We start from the raw sequence: 27,971 nt of genomic DNA on the forward strand, positions 1-27,971 counted from the left end.
TTTAATTCCTAAAGTAGATAAAATTCATTATCTGTGACACAAGGGGCCTTGAAAACTTTGTGCTGCGATATTAAAATCTCCGCTATTTTTTCCCCCCAAGTGTTTCTTTTTAACCAATCAGTATCTAGCCTCAGCACGGTTGCCTAGCATTGGAAGCAAGCGGGAAGTATGGCGGCAGCGTCGGTTGCGGAGGTTTCCGCAACGAAGACTGAGGCGGTAAAGCCATCCACGGGCACTAGTCAAGGTAGGAGTGAAATCTAACGATCGCAGGAAGCGGCGAAGATCAGCGATTTGGGGAGCTTGCTAAAGAACAGGATAGTCTTTTCGTTGACCGTTATGGGGGGAAAAAAACTGAGTATCGCGCGGAGCCATATGGGGACTGTAGTTTGTGTGAGCCTAGGTTTTGATCAATAATATGAGTTAATTTTAACAATGCACTACAAATCCCGAAAGGCCTTGCGAGCGGTTGTTTCTTTGTGTAGTTTATAGCAGCGGTAGCAGTTCTCTTACTCTTTTGCTTGGCGCTTTTTATATGTACATACACGTATATTGAAATAATTCCAGACATTCCTTTGTGCCTTCTTTCTGTATGTGCACATCAAATACAAGTGTAATGAAAGTTATGTAATTAGATGAGATACTGCTATCATTCTTTTTAGTAACTAATTTTTGTCCTGAAAGAATTGCGGTATTTGTGTCTCTTTGAGGGTGAGGTTGTGTTGCAAGCTATTTGCTAATGTTTAAACTCTTGTTATATGTAAGAATTTATTTTTCACAGGATGGCAAAATTGTGCAACGGAGTGTTCTGTTTTAATAATAACGGTAATATGATATATTTTAGTATGTACATTTTTTACAAGTTAAATCTTTGGTAAAGGAAGTGGCATATTCTACAGAAAATCTACAGAAAATCTGGGTAAATAGAGGATCATATAAAACCAATACTGTTATTAGCATCTGCTATGGCCAGGGTAATCGAGGACTATGTGATTAAAATCAGGCAATGCTTTCCAAAAGCCAACTGCAGAAATTTCCAAGGGGCATGCAGTGGTAGTAATGGAACTCTTCAATCATTACCAAGTCTCTTGAGAAACAAATTATTAAACACAAAATCTCTCAAAAATTCCAGACCAATTTATGACAATTTTCCATTTTAAAAGATGAACTAGAAAGATCAACTACACTACTACAGGTATCCATGATTTGATACTACTGTTAACCAAGAAAATGGAAATAGCTAAAACACTGGGGGGGGGGGAGTTCTTGATTCTAAACATGAAGATCTTTGTAAACAAGTTACTAAAGCCTGTCAAATTACAAAAAAAACCCCAAACACAGAACTATATATACCCAGAAATATGGACATGAAAAGCTTTATGTCTGGTCAAAATCACTGCAGGAGCACAGCATAAATTAGTCAGGAAGTCAGAAAGAATCCCAGAATAACTTCTATGGATCTGTAGGCCACATTTGTTCAAGACAAAGTGGGAAAGAAGAACATTTGTCAAAAAGTAGCTGGATGACCCACTATATTTTCGTAGAAATGCTCTGTGCTGAATTTCTGGTGAGGACATGATGCATTAAAAAAAAAATAAAAAACTAGATGTCCCTGAAGAAGCAGAAATGGCAAAATGGCTGAAATCAGCAGCCAGAAGATGGCTTCTGGCCAGCATAATCTCTCCGGAAAAAAGAGGTTGTGGGATCATATACATACAGTCCAGGCAGTGCTACTCATAAGTAGACTGCAGAAATGGGTGTTTTTGCAGTCAGCTGGTGAGCATAGTGGAGGAATGTCAACTATGTCCACAGTTATAATATGGGAAATATGGTCATAAAGCTTGGCCAAGCCTCATTTCTTAATCACATTTGAATTTTTTCTATTTATTGTGCTTTGTATTTGTTTTTATCTGTTCAATTATAATCCTTAATAAAATCATTTTTAAAAAGAATGCCCCATGCATTGATGAGGCAAAAGTAGAACTTTAACTTCCAGACTAAGAAATATGAAATATAAATAAAATAAATACTAATACAAAAGTGTAGTAAGATCGTTGCTGCCTCAAAACCTGGTAATCTGTCATCATTAAATGAGGCAGGAATTCTGCTTTATAGTAGAAAGTTTTACCAGAGACCATCATGGTTATCATTGACATGAAGTTCAAATGGATCTTGAAGTAAGACAGTGGTTTCAGATACAGAAATAAGTATACAGTAGAATGGGTAAAACCCAAATGCAATATTTTGAAATGGCCAAGTCAGTCTAGAATTGAGCCCCATAGAAATATGACAGCTCCTGATATGAGCAGGTTATGTTAAACACTTTGAAAAATTTTGCTTGACACTGTAAAGAGTAAGTTACAAAAGCTAAAGCTCCAAATATATTAAGGTTGACAGAGTTTATTAAAGACAAAAACAGATTTTTCAGATATATTAAAAATTAAGAACAAAGAAATTGGTACCCAGTTTAAATACTGTACTACAAAATCCTAAGAGGTATTGTATAGGGCATGATTACATAACATCTTTTAAATTGTCTGTGTTCAGTTTTTTAACATTTGGATTTGTTTTCTTCTTATTTAACAGGTTCTTTAATTAATTGGTCAGGCCAGGGTTTACAAAAACTAGGACCAACTTTATCCTGTAATGCAGACATACATACTTTGATTTTGGATAAAAATCAGTTAATTAAATTGGAACACCTGGAGAACTATAAGAACTTGATGCAGGTAGGTTTTTATATGCACAAACATGCTTTGTTAGATTATTTAAATTTGGGGAAAAACTTGGGAAAAATAAATTATAATGTTTCATTCTGTATGTTGTCAGCAAAGGTTATGCTCAACAGTAACATTCAGTGAATGTGAGTCCAATACAATGATTTTGATTCTCAAGCTTTATATGCAAACTCCATGTACTCAAATTAGAACAACTAATTATCTTTATGTTTGTTAATATTTCTTATATTTATTGATTTTGAAGTAATTAAAAGCTGCTGACAGAATATTATTGGGAAGACCTATTCTGTGAAAATGAATTTTGAAAGCACTTTTGTAGGTGCAGTCACAAAGAGACTGATATGAAGGGAGGTTTAAACTACATTTACCTTCCAATACAAGAATGCAGGCCTGCAGATAACTGGTAGGGATTTATAGATTAGTGTCAACATTTTAAATCACACACAAAAGCCTATCTTCATTAAGACACTCAGAGTCACCTTGTAGGAGATGGGCAGCATAAAAATTTAATACATAAATAAAAATAAATAAAATGCATGGTTGCAACACTAGTGAAATGTGCCTCCACTGGCAAAAATCAGTCAGCTACTATTGTTCTCCTAACAACTGCAGCTTTCAAAGTCATATCAATGAAAAGCATGTTGGCAATAGTCTTAAACAGGTAATGATGAAAGCATGGGTCATTGAAGCAGGAGCTTTGCACTTCAGTTTAGGTTGCATTCATTCAACGTAGCATGATCTTCCAGATTGGGTTGCATCTAATCCAATCATAGCCTTCACCTACAATGCTAGAGGTTGGTACTTTACTTTGCAGTAAAATACTAACCTCTAGCATTGGTTAGTACATACATATTTCCCCATTTATAGTTTTCCCCAAGAATTAAAATAATAAGCAAAATTGAAGCTATTGTCCATTTTGTTGCAGTTGTCAGTAGCCAACAATCGGCTAGTGCGGATGATGGGCGTAGCAAAACTTACTCATCTTCGAGTGTTAAACTTGCCTCACAACAGTATTGGCTATGTAGAGGGATTGAAAGAGCTAATGTACCTGGAGTGGCTGAATCTGGCCGGAAACAACTTAAAGGTAAATTTTCTTTAAATAATTACATAAACAGCAAATAATGAATAAAATAATTCTTGCATCTAGCTTTTTTTTTGGGCGGGGGGTTGTATAGAAGTAGGTAGCCTTGTAAATTGAAATTGTAAGTAAATATTTAAAACAATAAATATGTTAATCCAATATAGTAGTATTGTATTGAATTTATTTATTTATTTGGATTTATATACCGCCCCTCTCCCAAGGGACTCGGGGCAGTGTATTTATGTATGTATGTATGTATGTATGTATGTCATACCTGGAAACTTAATTTAGAGTAGAACAGAATAGAATACAATTTTAAAATTGGAGGGAAAATATCAACAGCTTACATTATGTTGATGACGCTTTCCTGATAGCCCCTCAACCATTCAGATGAGATTTGGGCAATGTGTAGGCAGTGAAGAACAAGCTTTCTAGTAATACTGTAAGTGTTGTTCCCTTGCTGAAATAATACTATTGGATGCAACTGTTTTAAAGAAAAAGAGAGAAAAGGCTTTTCTATAGCTAATTTTGGACTTTAGAATTCCCTTCCCGTGAGATAAACATACCTCTTTAATTGGACTTTTGCTGTGATGGAAAGTCTGTTAATGCATATTTTTATTTGTTTTATGGAATACCTTCTTAGTAGTTTATACCCTCTTAACAGTTTTCATATCTATCTAACTCAAGCTTCCTCTTTCCATTATATATTCAAGATGGACAGTATTTAATATTTATTTGTCATGTATATGTAGGGTGTGGGTCTATACATATGTTTATATAGTATGTTTAGGTATGTGTCATGTATGTGTTTTCACTTTGAGAGTGGGCAACTAAATTTCAATTTTGATGTGTGCCGTTGTGCCCACAGTGAAAAAAATGAGGTTATCTTGTCTCGTCTTATCTATATTCTGTTGCCTATTATAGGATTTAATATTATTGTATTTAATTTCTTTGTTAGTCAACTCTAGATTTTTAAAATTAGAAATGAGATTTAATTATTTTAAGTAATATCTTAAGTAAATTTTGACTTGTATTGTTGCACACAGAAATTAATTATAATATTTAAAAATATGAGATTATTTTTGTTTATTTCCAGATGAATTTTTGTATTCCACTCCTGTCTTTATACCATACTTCTGCTCCTGAATACACATTTCTCACTTTTTAGGAGTTCTTCTGTAGTCCTGCTTTTTAAAATGCATAATAATTTAATGCAGATTTCAGAGTCTTGGAATCTTTGTTTTATTAGAATTCAAGCTGCTAGAACAGAGAGATGTGCAAGTTAGCAGACTCCAAAAAGTAGTGGGTGGAGCCAATAGAAAGTACATTTTATTTTATTCCATTTAAATTTTCTTTACACTAAATGGGAAATATGATTGTACTCCATTCAAGTATTTTATAATGTTTTTAGAATTGCTGTTTGATAGCCACTTTTGGAGGTCTCTGGGACTGCATCAAGAATTTCAGGAGTCTGTTTTGAGCCCATTATTTTATAACAATGACCCTATGTTCAAGAATCAGATACAAATTAGAGTCAGGCTTATTAGAATAAAACTAAAATCATATGCAAAACAGAACCTTAGGGGAAATGTGCATCTAAGAGTTAGTGAAGAATGTTCCTCTGACCAAGCACACAACATAGTAAATTCCCGCTTTGGATATGGAGTAGATCAGGGGTCCCCAACCCCTGGGCCGCAGCCCTCTACCAGGCCTTGAGCCCTTTGCAACCGGACCGCAGAAGCAGCCTTCAGGCATGTGGACCTCCACTGGTCCACAAAGCCAGAAAGGTTGGGGAACACTGGACTAGATGATTTCCAACCCTTATATTCTGTGATTTTATGTATCTTTACTATTATTTCTAGGTTCACAGGCTTTCTCCACATAATCTAGTCTTGTTTTTTCTCATTTTTTTTCCACGTTGGAAGCTAATTTACTACATTTACATGTTACATTAAACAGTTAGAAATTATATCATTCAAAGGTCTACTATTAGACATGATCTAACGTTTATCCACTTTTGTCATAAATTAAATTCAACTAGAATAAAGCACATGTTCTTTTTTTAATTATGAAAGATGAATTTATGGCATGCCCTAGTTGAGAGCCAGTTTGATGTAGCGGATAAGGCACCAGGCCAGAAACAGAAGTGAGAGATCTTGGGCCAAGTACTCTTTTTTCAGTCTTAGGAAGAAGGAAATAGTAAATCACTTCTGAATTCCTGAGCCAGCCAAGTCATAAAGGGGTCACCTCTGACTTCTGAAATCTTGCCAAGAAACTAAAGGGACTTGTCCAGGCAAGTGCCAGGAATCAATGGAGACTCAAGGCACCCCATGCCATATTATTTGATATACTACATTCTTTGCTAATGTAAGAGACACTTTGGTATCAAGAACCATAAAAGATTGCAACAGTTAAGCTTCATAATGTTTCTGAAAAATATTTTGTCTTCCTCTAGACTATAGACCAGATCAGTTGCTGCACCTCTCTTCAACATCTTGATTTGTCAGATAACAATATATCCCAAATAGGAGATATCTCCAGACTTTCATCTTTAAAGGTAAATATTGCTTAGCTTATATTCTTTGAATGGTCTACGTCAGGGGTGTCAACCTGCCGGCCCACAGGCTGGACGCATCATCGGGAAACCACGCCCACGCCATTGCCAGCAATGGCAAAAAAGCTCCGATACGTTGTGTGACATCATGTGACATTGCAAGTTTGACATGTTTGATCTAACTATTCCTAATTAAGGAGCAAGTTAACAGCAACATTGTTGGCCTTTGACTGTAATAAAAGATTTGATTTGATTCACAAGAACATTTTCTTCAGGTAGCTATGAATAAAATGTAGTATAAAGCTGTCTCAGATAAAAATCTTCTGTAAATGCCTTTAAAGCAGTCATGTCCGACCCGCGGGCCACATGTGGCCCTGGAGAGCTAGTAATGCATCCTCACAAGATAAAAATATAAAAAATAAAGGAAGTTTTTATTTATATACATTAATTATATTGTATATATTTTTATGCGACCCAAGACAATTGCTCTTCACTCAGTGCAGCCCAGCCAAGCCAAAAGGTTGGACAAGCCTGCTTTAAAATATGATTTGGATACATAAAAATGTATGCTGTAGTCTCATCAAAATGAATGATCATGATTAACTAGTCGATGACTAATATTTAGATCTAACATGTTACATTTCATTGAAACTAAAGAGAAAATGCAGTTATGAACATTTTTTACATTCCCTTAAAATATCATTTATTTTTAACACACATCCATGTGTTAAACATAAATGATATTTCAAGTATGTGTGTGTGTGTGTGTGTATTCAGCTGTACTGTCATAATCCTTTTGTAGTTTTATAAATATTCAGAGCAATTCACATTGTTAAAGTAAACTTCTACATATTGCTTTCTCCATTCTACTATTCCTCAAGACTCTACTACTACATGGAAATATCATAACTTCATTGCGCTCAGCACCTTCTTGTTTACCTCAAGGCCTGACTATTTTTTCATTGGCAGAAAATGAAATTAGAGATTTGAATGAGGTAAGAATAATGTTTTTGAAGAAAGCGGAGTAAATTTTTGAGGAAGCCTAAATTACTATAGTTGCATTTCATTATATTTTCATCTATATTTTTATTTTTATGGCTACATTTTAGGCACAGAAGATATATAGATTTTAAAATTAAATGACAGTAAATAGTCATTTAATTAATGATTGTTTAATTAAATATATTAGTAATTAAATACTATTAAAATACTGTAAAGGGAGAAGGACATTCTTTGAGAGATTCTTACAGTAATTTCTTTGCAGCATATTTTTGAAATTTATCAGTTACTATGAACAAAATTAGATTTTGGATTACTTTACATTTAATAAACACAGAAATGAAAAAAAATAAAATTGATTCCACCTAAGGAATCAAATGTTCCTGGTACAGGTATTCTGTACCTTTTTTTTTAGTAATCATCAGCTTGAACATGATTAAGAAGTAAAAACATCATTTGAAAGGTAGTATGTATTTAACTGGTTTAAACACCCTTATAAATGGAGCAGGGAGGAATCATGCCTGAAGCAAATATAATCATGAAGTTATAAATATTTTCCTCTTAAAACTGTCAGCAATTACACTTCGGGACCTGAAGATGGACAGTAGATTAATTTTTTTCCATAAACTATCAAAAAGAGAAGTAGTTCAGTGTGCAGTATGGTTTTTTTAAAAATGTTAGACATGGGGAATGTCTTCATTCAATCTGTGTCTTGGGCCATGAAAATTCACTGTGAGTTTGGTTTGTTTTCTGGAGGTAAAGAGGATCTACAAACATGCGGATGACCTTTTGTTTTTATATTCTTAATTTCATGTCCAATTATAGCAGCATTCCCAACCTTTCTGGGTTGGCTGCCCGGCGCTTGGGAGAGGGAAGAAGGGATGGTTTTATGTAAGAGGCAGGTGCACACAGCTTCATTTGTGTAAGCAGCGGGTGCACCCGCTACTCGCGCAAGTGGGGCTGCAAGCGCCAGCACCCACTTGTGTAGGTCGAGCTGCACACACGCTGCCCCACCACTCATGCAGCCCGGTTGCAAACAGGCCATGGCCTATTAGTGGGCCGCAGCCCACAAGTTGGGGACCCCTGAATTATAGCAATTACAAGAACAAGAAATACTGTACAGGTAGTCCTCTATTTACAATATTTGTTTAGTGACCGTTAGTTACAACAGCACTGAAAAAAATGACTTATGACCAATTTTCACATGACTGTTACAGCGTAGTCAAGTGATCAAAATTTGGGTGCTTGTATTTATGACAGTTACAATATTCCAGGATGATATGATCACCATTTGTAACCTTTCCAGCTGGCTTCTGACAAGCAGAGTCAATGGTGGAAGCCAAATTTGCTTAATAACTGCATGTTTCACTTAACAGTTGCAGTGATTCGCTTAACCACAGTGACAAAAAGGTTGTAAAATGGGGTGCAACTCATTTAATTGTCTTTATTTAGCAATGGAAATTTTGGGCTCAATTGTGGTTGTGAGTCGAGGATTACTTGTAATTGAAATGTCTTCCATATTACAATAAAGCTATCGTCAGAAAATATTCTAGTACTTTATGTTTATTCAATTCTGGGAAATAATAGAATAAAACAATAGTCTTTGAATAAAATTAAGCAAGTAAAATTATTTTTCCCTCAGACATCTAATATAACTATTGTATAGTGCTGTTCAGCCTGTAAATTTTCTTTACATTTAACCACAAAAATAATTGTTTCCTTTTCTTTTTAGATTTCTTTCTTGACCTGTTTTCCTAAACTAGAGCAACTCTCAATTATGAACAATCCTTGTGTGATGGCAACACCTAACATTCCAGGTTTTGATTACCGACCATTTATTGTCAGTTGGTGTCTCAATCTTAAAGTAATTGATGGGTATGTGGTTTCTCAGAAAGAAAGGTAAGAATATCATTAAACTGAGTGTTGCCATTAATCTATGTATCAATCCATCCTTTAGAATTTGCAAGACAAATTCCAAAGAATGAGAAAATGAAGAGAGATGTCAGGATTGTAATCAATCTTGAAAAAGTTTTAATAAGAAATTGCCCCTGAATATACAGTACTTACAGCATCACAAGGGTATTAGCCCAAATAGCCTGGGTGAGCCCAAACAGTAGGAAGGTTTCCCAAACTCAACTGAGAAGAAGCTAGGACAAAGGTCAAGTTTTATAGCCCCTTTTCCCCATTCCCTCAGTGTTGGGAAAACTCACCCAGTGCTAAGATAAAATACAAGAAGAGAATGAATGTTTGTATTTATTGTATTGATATGTAATGGAGTCGATGAAAAGGAAGAGATTACAAAAGAGTAAGCAGGAATACAATGGGAAATACACAGAGAAAGTTATAAGCTGGCAGTGGCTATTTGCTTTAAAAGGCAAAAGAAATAGTTTAATGTGAAACTGATTAAGATTTTGTCATTTTCAGATAGTACAAGAGTTGCCTTTGCAGTGACTGTGCAAACTGTTTAACATATATGAGAAAACTACACTTGTGCCTGATGATTGGTATAATGCCATTGTTATTCCTTTATATAAAGGTAGCAAGAATAAATAGAAGAAATTCAAGGGATTAGGAAAGCATTTGCCCAAATTCTAACTGAAAGAGTACAAGAGGTAACAGTGATTAAAATTTTGGATGTGCAGTGGTTACAAGAAATGAAAGAGAAGACTGAGGAAATTGTGATTTTGTAGTTGTGGATAAAATTGATGATCTCAAAAAGAAAGAGATAAAAAGTTTAAAGAACAAAATGTAGTTCATAAATCAATGTACAGGCATGCTTACAATAAGGTTTATTTGGAAAGTTACAAGATTAGGGGTAATGTATAATACAGTTACATTTCCTTTTTTCAGCTTAAAACAGTAACTGTGAGAGGGACCTTGGAGTCCTAGTGGATGATCAGTTAAACTATGAGCCAGCAGTGTGCAGCAGCAACCAAAAAAGCTAATACAATCCTGGGTTGACGTTTCGACGGAATCCCATCCGTCATCATCAGGCTGGTGGCTTCTGCTTCCTTCTTCTGGGAGAAGCATGTGGCTGTTTGTTCCTCTTTTTTAAACTGCCAGAGGGGGTGTGTTCTGTGGGTGGAGGTGTGCTCTGATTGGGTGGGGGAGTAAGTGTGTTCTGATTGGGTGGGAGTGTGTTTTGAATGGTGGGGGTGTTCTGATTGGGTGGGGGTGTGTTTTGAGTGGATGGGCTGGTCTCAGCTGCCAGCCTTAGACCTGAGCTGGTGAGTTGTGCTGCTTTTGTTCGGCTTCGTGTTTGTGGTGGTGCCATGTTTTTATAGTGGGTGTCAGTTTGCTTATTGTGTGGTTTGGAGGGGTTTAAAGTGGCTGATGTTGCAGCTGTAGTTAGGTTTCTGTTTCCCCCACCCAATCAGAGCACACCTCCACCCACAGAACACACCCCCTCTGGCAGTTTAAAAAAGAGGAACAAACAGCCACATGCTTCTCCCTGTTCTGTACCAGCCTGCTACCGGCCTTGCAGAAAGGCAACCCCTGTACAAACGGCAGAGGCTGGAATACATCTGCCAAATTTATTACACAAACAAACCACAAAACATGAAACAAGATACCGGAGCTTTGATCCTCTATCGGAGCGGTTGCTTTCAGCAAACCAGCCCTCCCCCAAACACTCCCTTTATAAGAGTTCAGGGCGTGGCCTCTCTGCCTCCTTCCGAGAAGTCCCACAGCCTTTCTCTGCTTGCTCCTACTTGACTGCCTCCTGCGTCGGGCGTCCTTGAACAGGGCCAGCTGTGGGTCATCTTCATCCACACTGTCGGGCTCACACAGCTGGGTCTCCACCAAGTAAGAGGGGCCTGGCTGGGGGCTCTGCGGAGCTTCCAAGCCATCATCAGCAAGTTCTTCTTCAACACCCCCCTCCTCCCCCTCGTCTGAGTCATCCGAGTCATCCGACCCAACTGCCGAACCCACAGGCTGACCCTGAATCACAACACTCCCAGAAGAAGGAAGCAGAAGCCACCAGCCTGATGATGACGGATGGGATTCCGTCGAAACGTCGCCTCTACACCTTTAGTTCTACGCGGGGAAAAACCCGAATAACCAAAGATCCATATATATATATATATATATATATATATATATATATATATATATATATATATATATATATATATATATATATATATATATATATATATATATATACACACACACACACACACACACACACACAAGATGTTGAGATTTTGAAAAAAAAATTCACAGAGAAGAGCAACTAAGATGATCAAAGGCCTAGAGACCAAAGCATATGAAGAATGGCTGCGGAACTTGGGTTTGGCTAGTCTACAGAAAAGAAGAAATAGGGGAGTCATGATAGCAGTATTCCAGTATCTGAGTGGCTGCCACAAGGAAGAAGGGGTCATGTTGTTCATCAGAGGGAAGAACAAGAAACAATGGTTGGAAACTGATCAAAGAGAGAAGCAACCTGGAATTAAGGAGAAACTTCCTGACAGTGAGGACAATCAACAAGTCGAACAGCTTGCCTCCAGAAATTGTGGGCTCTCCATCACTGGAGATTTTTAAGAAGATACTAGACAATCACCTGTCTGAGATGGTATAGGTTCTCCTGCTTGAGCAGCGGGCTGGACTAGAAGACCTCCAAGGTCCCTTCCAGATTCTATTTTATTCTATTCCCATTCCATTCCATTCTTACTTTTTTCCTGCACTTTGTATAGCTGAAAGGGAATAATATGGGACCATGTATGGATAATATTGAGTAGAAAGAGTGTTCTTTATAAAATAGTTCTAGTTATTTTTATATGAATACATTTATTTTCATTTATGTATATTTAAGTCTATCAAATTCTAAGACAAGTTACTGTACTGGTTTTAAAATATATACTCCTGAAGATAAAAGTAAATATTGGATATTCAGTGTGTAGCTGAAATAGTTTATTTTGGAATTCATGAAAATTATTGCTTTCTCCCAATGTATTATGATATGTCAACATTTTTTTTTTGCTGTTGCTTCTGAATTATCTATTACTTCCGGATTTCAATTGCTGTTCTTTATGCTTTGTATGTTTCTAATAGAAAGGACTTTCAAAATGTTTAATACAACTAATCTCGTTCTTCCCTTATAGCTTGAAAGCAGAATGGCTTTATAGTCAAGGAAAGGGAAGATCATTCCGACCAGGCCAGCACCTTCAGTTAGTACAATATTTGGCCAGTGTTTGTCCTCTTACTACTATGTTTGGACTCCAAACAGCGGAGGATGCCAAACTGGAAAAAATACTACATAAGCAAAGGTGTGAATATCATTGTTTGTGAACCATTTTTATATAATTTAATATACAGTAATCATTTTAACTTGTTCAGGCAGGCCTTGATTTATAAGGTCTTTTTAAGCTGCTTTTTAAGGTCAGAAAAGTTGATTTGCATTATATGTGTGTGTATGTGTTTGTGTGTATTTTGCTAACTTGCTAACATTTGTGATATTAAAAAACAGTGGTTCTCTGACTATAGTATTCTTAAGTAATGAAATAAAATCATTCAAATATTTGTATTTAGATTGCATCAAAGACAATTGATGTATCAGAGCCATGCTAATGAGTCACCTGTATCCTCAACTCTGAATAAAGGTATACCCGTTACTAATGAGCCAAACAGTCCTGCCCATGTACAACAAGAAATGGCTGAAAGTGGTAAGAATTTATATCCAGTGTGTTTTATCACTCGTCTAGCGGTGACCCACTTGCTTCATAGGCTTGCAATCAGTGATTGGTACACATATATAGGTTATAATCATAGTGTGCCTTGATGCTAGATTACTGTACTGCATCATTCAAATTCTTCCTATTGTGATATATTTAACAAACTATGATTCAACTGTGACATACTTTTAATGGACAAAATGGGATAATATATCTGTGGAATTCAAAATGAGGAATGAAAGGAAAAAGCTGTAGCCAAATAGGATTAGGAATAATGGAAAAAAATATATTGCAAATGGAGTTTAGTACTGAATGGAAACTGATTATGCAGACTGTAAATCCATACAGCAAATTGATTTGTAATAGCGAAAGTGCACAAGGCAGTCAAAGATGCATTTCTGAAAGAGGCTTACATTTCTACTTCAATAATCTCCTATGGGTATAGACCAGGGGTGTCAAACTCAATTTCATTGAGGGCCGCATCAGCATTACGGTTGCCCTCGGAGGGGCCGGGTGGGTGGGTGCGGTGTACTGGGTGGGCGTGGCTGGACTGCATGTGGCCTACTGGGTGGGCATGGCCAACTCTACATCGTTCGGGTCAAGGGTGCTTATGGGGGCCTGGGCAGGAGTGGGACAGATCTGAGGGTCTCTGGCAGAACGACCGGGGCAAGTGCCAAGGCATGGTCCACTGGAGGAGCCTCACTGTTCCTCTCAGGTTATAGGGGGGGGGGCTGGATGGTGGCGCAGAGGTCAAATGCCCAGCTCAGCCCTCAAGTATCCGCGACATTAAGCCCAGTCCCTTTCCCCAAGGGGGTGCCCAGCTGCACTTACCTCCTCCTCAAGGCTGCTGCTGCTGTGCTTGCTCTCCTTAGCCAGGTTGCTTATGTTGGGTATGAGGGCCTTGTATTTGACATGTCTGGTATAGATATTACGAAAGAAATTGTTTACACTAAGACATATGGTGCATATTTTGACTACTTTATAGCATGGAATAGGCTAAGATTATTAGGTGAAATCTTGAAGATATTCAAGATAAAAAATAGTTTTTTATCTATTAGATTTTTAACTACACTGTTATAGCTGGCTATAGAGCATACTTCTAATGATTTCAGCCATTTAATAATTCTTGCTTACCTAAATCCACCTTGTATTCTGTCTATTTCTCATGGTAGAGCCTGATCAAATGATGGAATCTATATAGCATACTCCATTGCTACGTAGACAGGAGAGGACAATTAGTTCGGAACTCTTTCCTTTTCTAGTTGATGTTTAGTCGGATGCATATTATTTCTATGGACCAGAGGAATCTCAAAAATTTATTCCCTAATCCCTAATTAGTCAAGAGACAGATATAGATAATATACATTTGGCAAAAAAATACATATGTAGATTTGTGATACTGGTGATATCTGTGGCTCAGATGTAGAATGAAGGTGGAGGTTGGTTCTCCGAGCTTGTGGGTTGGTTTTTGAACGTTTCGTTACCAGGATAGGTAACATCTTCAGCAGAATTTAAGGAATGTCAGCATTCTTTTGCTTATAAGGGCTTTGTGTGATTTTGTGATGGTGAGGTCACCTCAAGTCAGGGTCACTTCAGGTCAGGGTCTTGTGATGGGTCAGGTGTGGGTCACTAGTGACAGTCTTGTGATGGGGAGGTCACCTTACATGAGGATCATTGGGAGGTGTGCTGGTGCGGGGGTTGCATAATTGGTTGAGAGTGCTGTCTCTGGTGGCTGTGCTGTTGATTTGAATTCGGAGGGGTTTGTAGACTGGTTGTAAGTCAATGTGTCAGTTGATGGAATTGCTTGTGGAGTGCAAGGCTTCGATAAATTCATGAGCCTGGCAGGTGGTAGCATGGCTGATGATTCTTGTATCGACTGGTGCTGTTTAGTGTCAGTGTGGGTAGTGATTAGGGATTTATGATCGTGGTGTTTGACTGCCAGCTGGTGTTCATAGGCCCTGGTTTTCACTTGATGTGATATTTATCCTATGTAGAATTGGTTGCAATTGCTACAGTTGATTTTGTAAATCACATTTGTTTCTTTCATCATTCTGTATCTTATATTTGGTTCTAGATAATTCCTGGTGGAGTCTGGCTGTGGGTTTGTGGGCTCTTGCTTTTCCTAGAGGTTGGAGAATTCTGGCTGTCATTTCCGATACCCCTTTTGTGTACGATAGCGTTAGTTTTTGCATGGTGGTTGGCTATGTGGTGCATTGTGGTTTGGGTGCTGTGCGTCAGAATACGATATTTTTCGGATAGCCATTGCGGAGAAAGACGTCAAGCAGCTGTTTCTCTCCCGCTTTTCTTAGTGTTGTGGTGCTGCAGCATGTCCTAGCCCAGGGGTCAGCAACCTGAAACAGTGAAAGAGCCACTCGGAACCGGTTCCCTCACAAAAGGAAAAACTGGGAGCCGCAAAAAATGTGTGCACATGCACGCATGTACGCGCATGTGCAGAACAGGGTTTGAAGAGTGGAGCCAAGGCGAGATATGCACCTACCCTGCATATTTGAATTGATTGAATTTTTTTAGTCCCACTTTTTTTTTTTGGACTGCACATGGCAGAGGACTGGGGGCCGCAGGAGACGGCTGAAAGAGCCGCATGTGGCTCCGGAGCCGCGGGTTGCAGACGTGTGTCCTAGCCTGTCTGAAGAGAGTTGGGACAAAGCCTCCTTTGTGTCCGGTGGGGTGGTTTGGTTGCGAAGCTGATGATCTGGTCTATGTGAGTGAGTTTGCAGTAGATGCGGGTCTCCAGCTCTCTGTTGTCTAGTATCCTTATGTTGATGTCAAGGAATGGGAGTCTTTTGTCTGTTTTCTCTTCACATGTGAATTTGATTCTGGGGAATATACTATTGAGTAGGTGGTATATTTCTTTAATTTGGAAGTATTTGATGATGACGAAAGTGTCATCAACATAGCTTGTTCAGAATTTTGGTTGGATGGTTGGTAGAGCTATGGATTGGTCTTGTTAATGACTTGAATCCATAGCTCTACCTACCTGACGTGACTTACCCATCACAAGACCCATCATAAGACTCTCACTGGTGACCCACACCTGATCCATGACAAGACCCATAAGACCCTCACTTGACACACCCACACCTGACTCATCACAAGACCCTAACCTGAGGTGATTCTCACCTGACATGATGTCACCATCACAAGATCTACTGACCACACAAAGCCCTTATAAGCAGAACACTGACATCCCCTAAATTCTGCTGAAGATATTATCTAGCCTGGTAATGAAATTTCGGAAACCAAGCCACAAGCTCAGAGAATGAACCTCCACCCTCATCATACGTAGATACATAAATATTGAAAGTCTATATGTTGTATCTTACTCTCTTTTCCAGAACGTATCATTAAAAAGAATACCTGGGTTGTGACAAAATCCAATGATGACCATTCTTACGCGATTAAAAATATTTCTCCAACTTCGGTACAAGTTGAAAGAAATATTTCTAAGGATTTTTACTTGGATGATATACAAACTGACGAGGACAAGTTGAACAGTAGTCTCCTATCTTCAGAATCCACTTTTATGCCTGTTGCTTCAGTGCTCTCTCCAATGTCTCCCACTTCAGCAGAACTGAAACTTCATGGACTTGGCATCGATGTAGAGGATTTGGAAGATCTGGGGGATACTGATTTGGAATTTACAAAAGATCTTAATATGCAAAACAAACAAAAGCAGAAAAATGCTTCTGTGTTTTGGGAAAAGTATACCCACAAGTCAGCAGACCTGGTAAAAACTCAAAATGAAGATCAAGAGGAGGATATTTTCCTCATTACTTCTTCTTCAGTAAACACTGATATTCAACTTGATGATGTTAGCAGTTATCAAGCATCCCCTGAAGACAATGTAAAGTTCAGTAACTTAAAGCAGTCACCCTCAACAGAAGAGAACGTTATCAAATATGTTTCTGCTGCTAATTCTCTAGAACTGTCCACCGATGCATCTGTTACTGTAACCCAGAAGGAAGATGAACTTGCAGAAATGAATAAAGCTGCCACCAAACTTCAGGCCTGTTGGAGAGGATTTTATACAAGAACATTCCATTCCAGAGTCAGGGAAGCACGGTATGAAATTCGACTCAACAGAATGCAAGAACATATCGTTCATTTAACTGAAGAAGTTGAAAAGTAAGTAGAAAGTCGATAAACTGAAATAATAGGATAGAAATAATTTGTAGTTGGGGTAGTACTTTCATTTTCTTCAATTGGTAAGCTCCTCTTTGTTCTCCAGATGAAGGCAAAACTCACCAACTTTATAAAATGAAGTGTTCTTTCAAAAATATTCAATTGTTAGCATAATCAAAGGAGAAAAAATTATTTCAGTGTCTCTAGCAAACAGAAATTAAGTTGCATTGTTATTAGAATTGATGAAGTTGACAAATTTAATCAATAAACTGATGTAAATATATTTCTTCCCCAAAACTCCATTCTTTTTTTTATTAAAGAGTTTTACAAAAAAAGATTTTATAATACATCCCCAAAACCCATCCACCCCAAACCACCCCCCTTCCCCCCCACTTCCCAGAGCTAAATACAGGGTTATAGTTATAATAATCATATTCTAAGTAAAAATTATCCATAATATAAAATTAACCAAATTCATAATGTGCTTTAACTCCCCTTTAACATAGATACATACAAAGTACTAACACTAAAATTAATAACAATATCTCTCTAAAATCTACTCATAAGCTAAATGGAACTTTTTAGTCCCATATTTATTCTGAACATAATCTATCCATCTCCTCCAAACTGAAATATATCTTTCTTGTGAATGATCCTTCAAATAAGCAGAAATCTTAGACATTTCTGCAAGATTCGAAACTTTAAACACCCATTCTTCTATAGTAGGCAAACTATCCTTCTTCCAGTATTGTCCCACCAGTAACCGTGCTGCTGTTATCAAATTCAACATCAAATTGGTTTCTTTAACATCACAATCTACAACAATGCCCAATAAAAACAATTGCGGAGAGAACTTTATCTTTCTCTTAAAAATCTTTTGAATGTTCCACCAAATTTTAACCCAAAAAGCTTTTATATTTCTGCAAGTCCACCACATATGAAAATAGGTGGCTTCTAAACTACCACATCTCCAGCATTTAGACTGTAAATTAGGATACATGTTAGACAACTTTTTGGGATCCAGATGCCATCTATAAAACATTCTTCACCAGAATCTATTCTTACTGCAATACAGGTAGTCCTCGACTTACAATCACTTGCTTAATGACCATTTGAAGTTAAAACAGCACTTTAAAAAGTGTCTTATGATCATTTTTCACACTTATGACTGTTGCAGCATCCCCATGGTCACATGATCAAAATTGACACTTGGCAACTGACATGTATTTATGATGGTTGCAGTGTCCTGGAGTTATGTGACTACCTTTTACCATTTTCTGATAAGAAAAGTCATTGGCGAAGCCAGATTCACTTAACAATCATGTTACTAACTACAACTTCAGTAAGTCACTTACCGTATTTTTTGGACCATAAGACGCACTTTTCCCCCCCAAAAGTGGGGGTTAAAACGAGGGTGCGTCTTATGGTCCGAAGGTGTGGTACCCCAGATTCTGCTCCTCCCCCATCGCTCCACTGGGAGGCTGAGACACCGGATTTTATCCACGGACCAGAGGAGAACACCGCTGATCAGGTGGGAGGCTGGGATTCCAGATCCAACCCCACCAACCAGCTGGAAGTCCCGGCGGGTGGCCCCAACACCGCCGAACAACCGGGAGCGTTGGCAACCTTCTCTAGGGGCTGCCAGTCAGCTGGGAGCCCGGGGCTTGACAGCCGCTCCTGCTCAAAAGCACCAGCACTCCTAGGTGACTGGCGGCCATGAGAGAAGGTTGCCAATGCTCCCGGCTGTTCGGCGGCAGCAGGGCCGCCCGCAGGGACTTCCAGCTGGCCGGTGGCGTCGGATCCGGACTCCCAGCCTCCCACCTGATTAGCGGTGTTCTGCTCTGGTCCGCGGCTCAAATCTGGAGTCTCAGCAGGCAGGAGCCCGGGATCAGCATTTCTGAATTGATTTCTAACTGCGACTCAGCTGATCCCGGGCTCCTGCCCGGCTCGCTTGCGGAAAAGAGGCTGCTTGCTAAGTGAGCCCAGGATCAGCTGAGTCGCGCTGAGAAATCCCACTCAGAAACGCTGATCCCGGGCTGCTGCCCAGCTCATTTAGCAAGCAGCCTTTTTTCTGCAAGCAAGTGAGCCAGGCAGAAGCCCAGGCGACACCGGCGCTTGCGGCTTTTCCGCAGCACAGACTCGAGGGCTGCTTCGTTCCCACTCGTCCTCTCACAGGACCCAGGCTGCCTGAACTGGTGAGAAACACAGCGCTTCTTTTTCTGCAGCGGTGGAGCGCAGGCGTCACTTGGGAAAGACTCTGCGAGACGCGCCTTTGTAGCACGTTTCCCCTTTTATATATTGGAGGTTTGAAAGGCAAGCTGCTCCCAGGGCGTAAAAGTAGAATCCAAATTCTTGTTTTCCTGCTCTAAAAACTGGGTGTGTCTTATGGTCCAAAAAATACGGTAACTGGCAAGAATAGTAAAAAAATGGGACAAAACATACTTAACAATTTTCTTGCCTAGCAACAGAAATTTGAGGCTCAATTGTGGTCGTAAGTCAAGGGCTACCTGTAAATAATTGTATTGCAGCAAAGGTGGTGATCAAAGTAGTAACACTTTTATAGCTTGATATTATATATCTATATGAAAATCATTTGCAGGTTAAGAAAAGAAAAAAATGAAGAGAAGCTTCAAAGACTTGTGCAAGAGGAAGCTGTCAAATTTCTTTGGGATCAGGTAAAGTTAGTTTTCCTAAATATTCATTTCTATGAATAAAGGCTAAGACATTCTCCTGAAACCTTGCTGTGTTGAGATGTGTTTGAATATTAGTAGCTCGGATTGATAGTTGGGCTGTTGGTTTGATCTCTGAGCTTGGTGATTTGGCTGCAAACGTTTTGTTTCCATTTGGGGGGGATATCTTCAACATCTTTGAATTGTGTTCGTCTGTCATCATGGTTGCAGAAGTCATTATGCAGAAAATCGAAGAAGTTGTACTTCCACAAATAAACCCCAAGCTATGGGCATGTTACGTGGACAACACCTTCATGATAATCAAGCGCAACCAGGTCAACCAAGCCTACCAAACTATCAATAATGTCTTCGCAGACATCTGATTTACAATAGAAACCAAGAATAAAAACAAACTGCCATTCCTAGACATCCTTGTAACCAGAACCACCAATGGCCAACTTATAACATCCGTGTACAGGAAGACAACACATACAGATCAAATCCTCAACTTTCACAGCAACCACCCCAAATGCCAGAGCGAAATCCCATTGCAACACCATGGAAGCCAGATCAGCAGAACAAAAACACTTATACAATGTCTTTGAGAAAAATGGATATCCACGAAATTTCATCCAGAGATCACTACACACAAACAGTACAAACACCCAAAGCAACACAACAACTACAACAGGAACAACAACAGCCAGACGAATCACTATTTCCTATGTACAGAATGTTTCAGAGATGACAGCAAGACTACTACTCCAACATGACCTCGCGGTAGCCCACAAACCAGCCTCAACTGTCAAAACCTAAGGAGCAGACAGAAACAAACCAAAGATCAGGCATCATATACCAAATCCAGTGCAGCAACTGTGAAAAGAACTATGTGGGCCAAACAGGAAGAAAGCTATGTACCAAACTGCACAAACACTTCCTGGCTATCAAAAGACACTACCCACTATCCCTCATGTCCGTCCATAAAGACTCAAGGACACAAGTTTGATCTCACCGGGACCACAGTTGTAACCCAAGTGAAATCAAGGGGAGAAAGAGAGTTCCTCGAAGCCTGGTTCTCCACCAATAAATCAATAAACAGAAACATTGACATTGACCCAATCTACCAACTGCTAAGAATGAAAGAACTACTTCAATCCCAAAGGCAGCATTTAAAACGAAGAAACAGGCACCCCACCACACAGCAACAAAAATCATAATCCCCCCAGAAGAAACCGGACCACGTCTCAACAACAGCCAGCCAGCCAAACAACCCGAAACCAGACCATGACTCAGACGCAACCCACTGAACAAACACCATTTGCATCACACAGATGATACTTAAACACCAAAAGCTACGGCCCAGCAACAACAACCAGCCAATCAAACAGCCTGAAACCAGATTATGGCTCAGAAACATCCGGACAAATAATACCCACACCAATTTACATCACACAAAAAGGTATTTAAAGGCCAGTGCTCTGACAGACAAGCACAATTCAAAGCACACTGAAGATGTCCCCCCGAATGGAAATGAAATGTTTGCAGCCAAACTGCCAAGCTCGGAGATCAAACCAACCGCCCAACCTTGCTGTGTTTTACAGTTGACCCAATTACCTTTCTCATATTATAATCTTTTATTTTTGTGGTGTATATAGGTTAAATCTATCCAGGAATGGCAGCTTTCAGTAAAGCAACACCTAACTAATATCTGGAAAAAAGCTACTCCTGCATTTGGCATTCTGGGTCCACATGAATTATTCACACAGTCATCTAGACCAAATCAAGAACCTTCTCCTATTGATAGTTCAACTTGGTTAGGTTCATCTTCTGAAATGTGTCATCAGAAATGTTTACAGGCATATCCTGATTCAGGTTTCCATTCCTGTGTATCGGACCAAAATACCCTTAATGAGTTGCAGAACTCTGAAAAACATTTGACAGAAACAAATGAAGGCTTTCTAGGAAATTCTCTGCAAACAGTCAAGCCCTGTGAAGATTCTCTTTCAGGAAGCCTTTCTGATGCTGAGATCCCAGTTGACCACAAGGAATATTGTAAAGAGAGTTTGAACAACGACCAGAACAATACTCTTCTCCAACAATATTTAAAAACAGTTGAAGAACTAGATGATTTTGATGAAAATATAAATTGCAGCAATAGAACAGAAAGTTGTAAGACCCATACAGATGTTTCATCAGAAGAAAAGGATATTTTATGCAGTGCTGTTTTAGTCTCTCAGGATGTGCTTCCATTAGCAGAAGAAGGAATTGATGCATTCGATTTAAATGATAAAATGGCAGAAAAAGAGACAAACTGTGATTCTTCATTACAGACACTTTCTGTTAGGCTATCTGTATAGCAAGCATAAATTTACAGGAAAAAACCGTAACAGCCACGTTAACATTTTATGTTGGACCAATTTCTATGCATTTTGGAGACTTGGGTCCCTTTGCTTTTAAAAATGGCTTTGTTAAACATGTAACTTTAGACTTACACTATTAAATTATATCAAGATAGGTTCAAATAGACATCATAACTTACATTTCATGTGGTTTGGTTGTAACAGATTTTTTTATGAAATATAATTTTGAAGAGTACTTTCCATATTGCTGTTATCATAGCTGAACTAGTTGTTTTTTCCCAAGGAAACAAAGCATGCATCCTTGTAATATTCAAAGAAAGAAATATAAACATTTAATATGACAAATAAGGGCAGTATCCAGAACTTTATATTTGAAGGCAGAAACATAGCACCTCTCTGCAACCCCTTAAAGCAGATTTCAGGTTAAGGCATTGATGGCAAGTGTTAGTTTTTCATCCCTACATGATCTGAAACATTTTTGCCTTCAAATCTGAAATTCTATTAGTCCCACTGCTCACACAACATACAGTTAATAATATAAGCAAGATAGTGATTGTCTGAAAATGTATGCTGATACACAGGTACTAAATTGTAAGCTTGGGAAATTTGGAAATCTTGCTCCATGTAAAAATCATTTTGTTTAACAGTACAAGACAATTTACTCACCAATACTCCAAACATTTTTTCTACAAATGTGACTATTGAATTCCACACAGCTTAGTCCAACCTGTTATTACAGAAGACTACTTTTATGAAGTCATTTTTCTTTGTTTCATTTGCTGGGACAGTGGGAATTTTTTTTAAAAAATGCAACAAAACCAGTCTGAAGAGGAGGGAGAAGAATCAACCTCTCACACTATATTCTCATAATGATAGGAATAATTTGCCTATTTTGCCAAGGTCAGAATGTGTATAAAAACAGTACGTACTCAATTTTATATTGTACCTAAGTAACAAAAATGAGAGGGTTTTCTTAAATAATAGATCAGCATTATATGGCCATGGCTGCTAAAACTATATAGAATAATTGTTTAATAACATTACCTGCTTGATAGATTGCTAAGACATAGAAGCAAGTGGTCATGTTTTCTAGATGCTTAGGGAGGATTGGCTGCTAAATGTATTGCCCTACTCTAATATAAGTTAACAATATTCATTCTGGCATTCATGGAGAATGCCTACATTCTACCGCTTCACCATATAATGATAAAGAAAGCAACAATTCTTTACAGACTCCACTGTTTCTATCAATAAATGCTTTGTATGTTTTCTTTACTAATAATTAATAGTTATTGTCAATAATAAAGATTTTTCTATTCATAAATTCTGGAATATTTAAAAGTTGTAACTTTGGCCCCAGTATTACTTAAGTATATAGTCAAGTATATATATTGTTCTTGGCTTAATGAGTCTCATTTGTAAATATTGCCTTGAGAAATTATTTTGCCAAATACAGAAATAGGTTTGTTGTGTCAAATATAACTTCAACTTGGTGCTCTGTTTTGGAATTCAAGAGTTGTTGCCAGTCTTAAATTAGAAAACAATGGTAGAAAAAATGTTTTGACGGAAGCATTGCTTAAGAGATCTTGAATTTTACCACAACTATCTATATTTCAGTCATTCATATACCGTTTTTTAAAAAAATCCATTGTAAAGTGTTATAGAATGCATGTACTGTATGTATACAATATATACATACTCAATATGTACATGTTCTAGTATATATTGGTCATGCTGTAAAATCAATCTCTGTGCTAAAGCAGCATAAAACCAATGCACTATTTAAATTTGTTATAGAGACAAGTAGTTAAGTTTATTCTTTTTGTAAGGAGAAATCTAAAAATACTGTTTTTAGAGCATTACAGATACATTGTTTAGAAAATACTATTTCAAAAGGAAAATTAAACATGTACTTACCGTAAATATACTTATTTCATCTCGTTTCTCTTGAACTTCATATCTGTCTATAAAACTCAGTATTTGTATCTGAGTTATAAACAGTATGTGTACACTTACATTGTAGCTGGCTTAGTATTATTTGTTTTCCTATAGAAATGACTAGGACTCTATAGTGGAGTTTTGGACAGTGCAAAAAATGGTTCAATTAAGCAAAATTATTCATTTTATGTTGGAATAAATACAGGATTTTTTTTCTTTTGTGAGTAAAAAATTGTGAAGTTAAGAGGAATGCATTGTGATTGTGAGGAAATTGCTTTCTGTGTTTTGATGTTGGTATTGATACTTAGGTATATATTGCCTCAATACATTTGAAAAAAAATAATGAAAAAACCTACATCTTTTGCAAGTGCTAAAAGAGTTCATGAGTCCAGTTTTCAAAGAAGCTTCCAAATGATCATATTGTGTTTGTTTATAACAGTGGAGCTTCAAAAGCCACATACACAAAGCCTGTTTATTCATTATCTATGTGTGTAAAATCAAAAATTTAACACTTATATCATTTGAATATGTACATGTGTGTAAGCTTTCTCAGCTTTACATATTGCATAATTTACTGCATAGGTACATTGCATAGGATATAAACATTTGTTACGAGATTTTGATTACGTGTGATATTTTTGTTTTATCAGAAAAAGTTGCAGCATTATAGAGAGGAAAAGTACATTAGCTTTTATCTTGGGAAAGAATATATATGAATATTTAAATTATACAGTGCAGTTTTATTTGATTCAAATCATTACTGGTTTCTTACTGGATACATAAGAGAGAAAGTTGATGGCATTACTTTAAAAAACTTAAAAGTTATATACTCAAACTTATTCTGAGATAACTGAATTAAGATTCATTGCCTCAATTTAAACATAATATTGTTATAGTTTGGTTTGTTTAGTTTCAGATTGGCGTATTTGGGGATTCATTGTTTGTACACATTTTAGGGCTTAACATGACAAGTGAATAAAGCAAATTAAACTTTTTTAAAGACTTTTTTGATGAGCATGACCCATGAGCCCTTTTATTGAAATAAGCAACAGGTAAGGAATAAGTGGAGAAGAGGAACACATTTTTCGGGTCTCCTGTTTCTGTTATAACCCCAATATGTCTAAATTAGGGGTCTTCAAACTTGGCCCTTTTATGACTTGTGGACTTCAACTCCCAGAATTCCTCAGCCAGCGTGCCTGGCTGAGGAATTCTGGGAGTTGAAGTCCACAAGTCATAAAAGGGCCAAGTTTGAAGACCCCTGGTCTAAATACTCAATTCTGCTTCCTCTGATTCATAATAAAAGAGTGGAAATGGAAAACTTTCTTCCTCCCAACTAGCAGAGGTCAAGACAATATAGTAGTATAACCCATGGTATGTAATATATTCTGAGTCAGATGCTTTTTCCAAGTATATCCTCTCTTTAGGAAAGCTTTTAAGTGGAATCCAAACCTGGTCTTGATCTGCTGATGCAAGAGAAACCACTTCTCTCTTTTTCTCTTGTAACTATCCCAAATCTGAACAGTCTACAACAGGGGTGTCAAACTGCCAGCCCACGGGCCGGATGCGTCATCCAAAAGCCACACTCACCCCATTGCTACCGTCCGGATATGTTGCACAATGTCACGTGACATCGCGAGTTTGACATGTCTGGTCTACAACAATTTTTTAGGAAGGGCATAAACCAATTCCTATTTTTTTTAAAAAAATAATTCTTTTTTAAATTGTATTTTTTAATTTCATTTTCCTCTACGTAAATCTTTACTTGTAATTACTGTTATATAAGAAACTGGTATTTATTGCTTGTGTGTGTTTGCAGTCTGTGTAAATATAAATTTTTCAGATTCAATATTTTGGCTGTAATCTTTTAATGAGATTTTTTTACTGAGATCAGTGAATTCTACTTTTACATAAGCACAATTTTATTATCTTTAATGTAAGTTTGGTTAAATCTGACAATAAAAATATGGCCTTATTAATTTCAGATCAATTAGTATTGATAAAGTGATCATTGTTTATAAACTAGGTAAATTTCATATGACCTCTGCAAAGCCATATACTATAATGCTGTTACCAAATTTAAAAGCTTCCAGGTCATTGTCAAAAAGAGAAGAGTAATACTAAGGGAAAAACACTCTTAAAAAGGTATTATTTAAAAAAATGTCCATGTTGCAAATAGGCAACATGATTTCATCCTTGATCATGGTAATTTGCTCAGCCAGAAACCTATTTACAGAAAATGCAATCTGACTGTAATATAGTTTTTATAATCTGGATTAAAAATATAATCTGCATGCTTCAATTTTTGAAAATTTGCATTTGGGAATAATTTATTTTGATGTAATAAAGTATTCTGAATTATGAGATGCTTGTAAGTCTGAAATGATTTATTTGCTGTCTGATTAATACGTTTTTGTGAGCCCTCAGTACATAGAAATTGGAATTGGAAAGCTTCAAATGGTAGTTGATGGGTAAAACTGCATTTTCTAAACACCCAGTAGTGAAGAAGACAATGCTCCTGGATAGTTGTTTTAGATTTTTATTTTTTATTTTTATAAGATAAAATCAGGGCTTTTTTTCTCATAGAATGCTCAGAATGGAGTTCCGGCACCTTTTTTGGATGGAACCTTGTAGGATAGGCAAGGCGGGTTGTATGACATGTGTGAGTTCCGGCACCTTTTTCTTTTACAAAAAAAGCACTGGATAAAATAATATTTGATGGATCTTATTCAAGCTTTTATTTCATACCATGAGTATATTTGTGAGATTATGTACAATGCACTTTGGCTTTTGTATCAGTATAGGACACTATATGAACACACATGATTTGTAAATCTTGGTTTATGGCTTAGGCTGTTATGCAAATCGTTGTAGTTGTGTCTTAGTGCCATATGCCAACTTGGTCACTGAATTCATTTTTAATCATCCTTAAATCCACACTGTTAGAAAGCAATGTGTTGCAAAAAAAAAAAAAGAGGAACAGAGCCTGAATTAATACCAAAATCATGACGTTTGAATGTTATGTGCTATCCAGCTTGAACTCGGGACGGTCACAAATCTTTAAACTGCCGGTTTACAGTGCATTTTAAATATACGTTCTTTGGCTTTCCATAGCCTATTCCTAAGAACCAGAAAACTGAAAAGCACGTTTAACTTTCACCACACATACATACCTCTTATAAAGAGTTAGTGAGCGGATCAGAAATATATTGAGTGGAATCGCTCCGTTCAGTTCAGACAGCAGAGCAAAAAAAAAATAAAGGATGCAACGAAAGAATAAGGAGCCCCAACGCATCAGAGGAAGCAGACAGACAGCCACTTACCAGTACAATAGTACACAGCGATTCAAGTCCAAACAAGCTAGATTGTGAACTGCTTAAATACCAAAACACGGATAAACCACGCGGGCCTGTGCTTGCGCAATAACAGAGAACGGGCCGGCAGAAGGCGGAGCGAAAGCGGCCGATCCCCCCCGCCCCCTTTGCCGTTGCTAGTGTCGGGGGTCTTTTCCATTTTTAAGCCCTTCGGTCAGCTATCAGCCGGATAAGAGGAAGTGGGCGAGGCGAGCATGCGGATTTCAGCTCCGTGGTCTGGAATCGCTGCAGAAGTAGGCTGTCTTGCCTCTCAGCTCTCCTTGAAGGGCCTGGTAAGTGGGGCACAGCATCGTAGCTGTGAACGAGCGGTTTTCTGTTCCCGGGGGAGGGGGCTCCCATCGGATGAACGAGAAGGCCTCCCCGAACGATCGACCCACAATGACCCCAAAAGAGTGCGGGAAGCGACGGCTGCAGCACCTGCAGAGGAGCCACTTAAGGATGCCCGTGAACGC

The 27,971-nt window shown here is 37.8% G+C and overlaps 1 protein-coding gene across 1 annotated transcript; it reads left to right on the plus strand.

Moving 5' to 3' along the window:
- Positions 1-58: 58 nt before the first annotated feature.
- On the plus strand, positions 59-26,509 carry CEP97 (centrosomal protein 97). The gene is made up of 11 exons (XM_081327108.1): positions 59-244; positions 2,584-2,726; positions 3,661-3,819; positions 6,272-6,373; positions 7,252-7,365; positions 9,102-9,268; positions 12,472-12,636; positions 12,899-13,032; positions 16,395-17,184; positions 19,781-19,856; positions 21,506-26,509. Exons 1-11 carry the CDS (start codon positions 169-171, stop codon positions 22,205-22,207), a joined length of 2,628 nt encoding a protein of 875 aa, XP_081183234.1. The 5' UTR covers positions 59-168; the 3' UTR covers positions 22,208-26,509.
- Positions 26,510-27,971: the final 1,462 nt, after the last annotated feature.

This window comes from Vipera berus (assembly GCF_964194415.1).
Source record: "Vipera berus genome assembly, chromosome: 4".
Classification (NCBI taxonomy): domain Eukaryota; kingdom Metazoa; phylum Chordata; class Lepidosauria; order Squamata; family Viperidae; genus Vipera; species Vipera berus.

Excerpts from the sequence above, each read along its gene's own strand:
- CEP97 (XM_081327108.1), top strand. The coding sequence starts at position 169 with ATGGCGGCAGCGTCGGTTGCGGAGGTTTCCGCAACGAAGACTGAGGCG. Across the intron at positions 9,269-12,471 it reads GTGGTTTCTCAGAAAGAAAG|CTTGAAAGCAGAATGGCTTT; the intron begins GTAAGAATATCA and ends CTTCCCTTATAG. Across the intron at positions 19,857-21,505 it reads TCAAATTTCTTTGGGATCAG|GTTAAATCTATCCAGGAATG; the intron begins GTAAAGTTAGTT and ends TGGTGTATATAG.